This window comes from Vollenhovia emeryi, unplaced genomic scaffold, assembly GCF_000949405.1.
Source record: "Vollenhovia emeryi isolate VEMERY1.0 unplaced genomic scaffold, V.emery_V1.0 DF941010.1, whole genome shotgun sequence".
Classification (NCBI taxonomy): Eukaryota; Metazoa; Arthropoda; class Insecta; order Hymenoptera; family Formicidae; genus Vollenhovia; species Vollenhovia emeryi.
This window is the reverse complement of record NW_011965356.1, coordinates 908-6,355: the sequence shown is the minus strand read 5'-3', so window position 1 is coordinate 6,355 and position 5,448 is coordinate 908. Positions and strand designations below refer to the sequence as shown.

General features: G+C 45.2%; 1 protein-coding gene across 1 annotated transcript; it reads right to left on the bottom strand.

Annotated features, from left to right (window-relative positions):
* Nucleotides 1-2,257: 2,257 nt before the first annotated feature.
* On the bottom strand, nt 2,258-4,642 carry LOC105571223 (uncharacterized protein K02A2.6-like). Its single transcript, XM_012028691.1, has one exon. The coding sequence runs from the start codon at nt 4,640-4,642 to the stop codon at nt 2,258-2,260; it is 2,385 nt and encodes a 794-aa protein (XP_011884081.1).
* Nucleotides 4,643-5,448: the final 806 nt, after the last annotated feature.

Here is a 5,448-nt window from a genome sequence, read left to right as displayed (position 1 = left end):
TCATGTTGTCGTCTAATCGGTACATCTCCTTTACCATCATAAGCTGCTCTTTCCAGGATCGGTAAGATCCCTTCTTACCGTTAAACGTTGGTAACATTTCTTTCATATTCGTTAGGCTAATCCTCGTCGGTACATCCTCGGATCGTGGCGCTGCTCTGACGTCACTTACTGATGCTCCTTGCGACATTGACATGCGTAGAAATTCGTTCTCTCTTCTCATGAACTCTAGCTCTCGCCGCATCAATTCGGCTTCTCGTCTCGAAAGGTCGAGTTCCAGTTCGCTCAGTTGTCCTGACCCTTGCCGTCCGTCTGTCGCACCTCCTGACGCTGCATCTTGAGCCTCTTCATTCTCCTCGCCGGTACCAGCATCCGTTCCACGACCAATCGCCCAGTGGCCAGAGGGATCGGCTTGACTTAGCCTCAGAACTAGCTCGGCCTTGTTACCGCTGGTGGCTAGATTCATCTGCCGTAGCTTCTCTTTCAGTTCCACGACCGTAAGCACGTTAGGATCACTCATTTTGAAGCCTCGTTACAGCCTCGTCAGCACACTTCTGCTACGACTTCAGCCCTTACTTCGTGGCCGTCGTTTACACTCACACACAAGGCAACCGATTGTCTCGCGTAAAGTCAGTTTCACTGCGGACCGTATTTACACAGTTACTACTCATACGTTACTTTTCACGCACTTACTTGGGACGTATCCCGGGAGAATCAATCGGGAGATACTTAATTGGGACGTATCCCGGGTGAATCAATCGGGAGATACTTGGGACGTATCCCGGGTGAATCAATCGGGAGATACTTGGGACGTATCCCGGGTGAATCATTCGGGAGATACTTGATTGGGACGTATCCCGGGTGAATCAATCGGGAGATACTTGGGACGTATCCCGGGTGAATCAATCCCACTTCTGAAGATTGTAAGAGTCAAAGTCGTAGGGATGATGTTTTAACAGTTTATTAAAGTCGGGATGCTTCGAGTCGCAACCTTCCCGTACGACTTCTCGTGAGAGACTGCTGCGCTCGTTACATGTTCTCGCTGGTTTCGGTGTACAAAAGATTATCGTAGACAAAAGACTATCGTGGACGAAAGACCATCGCCCAAAAAGACAAAGGAAGATAAACGCTGTTGACACTAGCTCGGTCTCTGACGCACGGTAGCCTCGCGCATAGCGACAATGCTAGATGGCTGTCTTACCTAAACTTATCACAAATACAACAGAAAAATTGCAATTGGATTTTTAATAGATTACAAACAGGCTCAGTTCAATTCTAGTATTATGGGTCGTCATAAATTATATTGTTATTTTTCTTTACTGCAATTATATTTTTACGTTTGTGCAATCTTTCATATTGCGACTTTACGTTAAGTAACGTATGAAGATAAGAGAAGGAAAATGTTGGAAATTAAAGCGTGAAATATTAAACGGGGGGAAATTGTATAGTACAAAAAAAATGTAACCCCAGTAAATTAACATTGAAACACAACAGCGTAATTTACAGCGTTTTACATATTTGCAGACTTACGTAAGAACTTGGGACGATTTCGTTTGATTTATTCGGATGAGCTTCGCGAAGTTTTGCCCTGCCTAGAATCTCTTCGCTCGGGGCCATTATGGCACGTAACTAATTTGTTGAAATAAGTAATACAAGCATTAGCCTCGCAGAACAGCGCATTGTGAAAGTAATAAAAGAAAAATCTCGAAATTATTGCAACAAAATACTTGCAAACAATAATTAGTAATACTAAGTGAACACTGGATAAATCTTTTTTTTTAAGACATCGAATAGATATTAATATTCAATAAAATTAGCATATAATACTCTGAAATATAACGGACTTCCAAAATTTTATCAAGAAACTCTTAAAAGCGAGTCGTTCATCTTGACGATATAGAGGAAAGCCCTGTATTATGAAATAAGATTCTAACGTGAGACAGTAGGTTTTCAACGTCCAAATTCAATCGCAGATCTTTTCTCGCTACGATTACACAGTCTGGCAATCAATTTTCCACTAAACAGATTTCGCTATCTCATATTAGGAGCCTATCTCATAATAGGGGATACTTTCCTCTACGTTCGTGGGAGAAATGCAATTTTAAAACGCGCGATACATTTAAAAAAAATTCAAAGTTCTCTCGCGCAGAATAAACAGTTCAGGGCGATAAATGGAATAGCAAACTGCCGTTGGATGATTTCACAGCTGAAAAAGATATAACGGCATCCACATATTGATTTTCTAAACACCGGTCGATGTTCAACTTCTGACATCGTCCTGATTGTTTTCAATAATGTGACCTAAAAACTCGACTCGACTCTGTAGAAAACTACATTTATCCCAATTTCTGCACAGTCCTACTAAACTCGCAGTATCTAAAACAAGTTTCAGATTTTTCAATCCGCTCTCGCAATCAGCCAAAGGAATTATTAAATCATCCATATATACCAATATAACGCCGTCTCGAATTAAATCCTTAAAAGCCGCGTTTACGAATCTTTGAAAAATGGCTGGAGAATTGCACAGACCGAAAGGAACTCTCATAAACTCATAATGTCCGTCAGGGACAATGAAGGCTGTGAATTTCCGACTCTGTTCGTTAACTTTGACATGGAAAAAACCATTTTTCAAATCTAACGTACTGAACTTCTTCGCGTTTTGTAGCTTGTCCAATTGGTCCTCAATTAAGGGCAACGGATATCGATCCTTGATAATTTTTTTATTGAGCATCCTGTAATCTACGCAAATTCTGTTTGTTCCGTCCCTTTTCTTGACCAACACAATTGGACTCGCATAGTCAGAGACTGACGGCCTCACGATGCCATCATCTATCCATTGCTGTATTTGAGCATTCACATCGTCACGCTCGGGTATACTCAAACGCCTCGCTCGCTGATACACTGGCTCATCATCTTTAAGTATGAGCTTCATTTCAACTCCTACCTCGCGAGTTCGAATCGGATTATAATTTCCGATGAGATCTTGAACGGCTGCTCTATGGTTTACGTCGCTGACAAGAGACAAATCAACGGACTTCACCTCGGACTCCGCGAATACATCAATCTGATAAACTTCCGGTACCTCGCTCCCGACGGGATCGTCATGCGCGGGACTAATTTTCGCTACGCCGCGTTTAACGCTTAGATCTACTGTGTCTAAAAAGTCACGACCGACCAACAACTTGTGTCGAGAAAGGCAATCGGAGATCACGCGAATTAATATCGGATATGCATTCCCGTCAACTGTAATCGTCGCGTCAAACTCGCCTAACGTCGTATTTGCCTCGGTTCCTACGCCGCGGAATGGAACCTTTTTATTGATTAACTTTGGCGCCCCGATTTTAATATATTCATCCGCGCGCATTATCGTCAAATCGCTACCCGTGTCGAGAATCGCCGAAACTGGAATATCATTTATTTTTACATCCACGCCGTGTTTCTTTGATGTCGACCGGGCTGTAACGCAGTTAGCGTTGACTTGTTTTTTCGGGCAATTCGTCGCGATGTGCCCGTATTCTCTACACTCAAAACATTTCGGACCTTTATCTTTCTCGGGACACGCCGCGCTTATGTGATCTCGCTTACCGCAATTGAAACACCGCTTCGTCACTTCCGGTTTTTTCGTCACGCTTGTATCTTTCTCCTCACCTGCTACGCCTTTCGCATCTTTCTCACGCTTATCCGCCTTACGCTTGCCGCCGTCGGACTTATTGTTGAACTTCGCACCGCCGCCGCCGCCGGACGCCAATGAACCGTCTCGATCTTGCAGAGTGATCTCTTCGAACGCCGCCAGAAGAGATTCTCTCGATGTGAATCCATGGACACGGGCTAGGTCTCGGAGATTTGGATCCGGAATTCCCTCGACGATGTAGCCAACGACGTCGTCATCGCTCACAGAGATACGGTTCGCCAGAATAACTTTCTCGTGCACGTAATCATGGAATGATTCGGTTTTTCGCCAGACACGCTCCTCAAACTTACGTCGCAACACAATTTTATTCGGTCGATGATAGAACATGCCCTTCAGCGCCGTCAGCAATTCGTCCGCCTTCATCTCGATGAATTCGGGCTTCGAGTGAAACCACTCGAGCGCCTTTCCCTTGAGCCGCATACCGATGAGAATCTTCGTCATGTTGTCTTCCAATTTATAAGCCGTTTTGAGAAAAACAACTTGCTTTTGCCACGTCTCAAAGTTTTCAGAGCTCCCGTTGAAATAACTAAGGAGATCGGCTATCGTCGCTACACTTAGTTTTGTGGCAGCTACCCCGCTGGCTGGCACATTCGACGCAGGTTCCTCGCGCTGCTGGGCTCGATTGCCGGGGTCTCCCTGACTTCCGGATCGGACTTCAGCTTGTGCCCTCCGTAGCATCTCGATTTCTTGTTGAGCCACCGCAAACTCTCGCTCTAGCAACTCTCTTTCTCGTCTCATCAACTCGACTTCTTTTTGTAGAGATATCGCTGCAGCACCGATATCAGCCGCACCGTTTTGCGTGTCGTCGGTATTCTCGCAAAGCAAGGCACGCACATCTTCGTCTGCTAGGCCGGACGCTCGTAAGCGCTCCTGCAGGTCGGCCTTTGATCCTCCTATGGGAAGTCCTTTGCTCTTTAGGATATTCTTGAGCTCAGCAACGGTAAGAGAATCCATGTCGAATGACGCAACACTCGTCGCTAGTTGACTGTACTTTTAAGTTCGTCTCTGACAATCCGTCAACGCACACAGCTCTGCGCTTTCGTCTTAATTGCCGGCTTACTTCGTCAAGTAAGCTTGAACTACTTGAACTGTTTCAGCGCGGGCACACACTGTTCACTTCACGCACTATCCTCGCACTATCCCGGACCGAGCCCCCAGAAGTTGTAGGAATCAGAAGTAGGATGGTAGGTGATTCCGGTTAATAATGATGTGGGAACTGTGCTCGGATAGTTTTAATAAGGGTTTATTTCCATAACGCTCAAGACACTGCTGCTCGTAGCACGCTCTTGCTTTTACTCGCTGGTTTCGACTCGCTCGCTTCGACTCGCTCGCTTCGACTCGCTCGCTTCGACTCGCTCGCTTCGACTCGCTACGACTAACTTCTGTCGACTGACTTCTACTCGCCGAAAGTCCATCGACAACTGACTAAAATCTTCCGCTCGCCGATTCTCCGCGTCGCCAAAACAATCGCACGTGCGCTGCCTGTCCTTCTTTTTTGATCGTCTTCTGTTATTTTCGCAACTCTCATCGATCGCGCTCGACTCGCCGCACCTCTCGCGACAGCCCAAGCCGGGCTTGACAACAATATTATAGCAACACACAGACATTCGCTTTCATACTACAATTGTATTTAAAATAATTACCTGTACATTATGTGCACAGTTCGCGATGCTTTATGCGTTAACAAAATTAAAAATGACCAATCAACTCTGACCTTGCTTTTGGAAATTACGTTAATTAAATTTTTCATTGTCGCATCA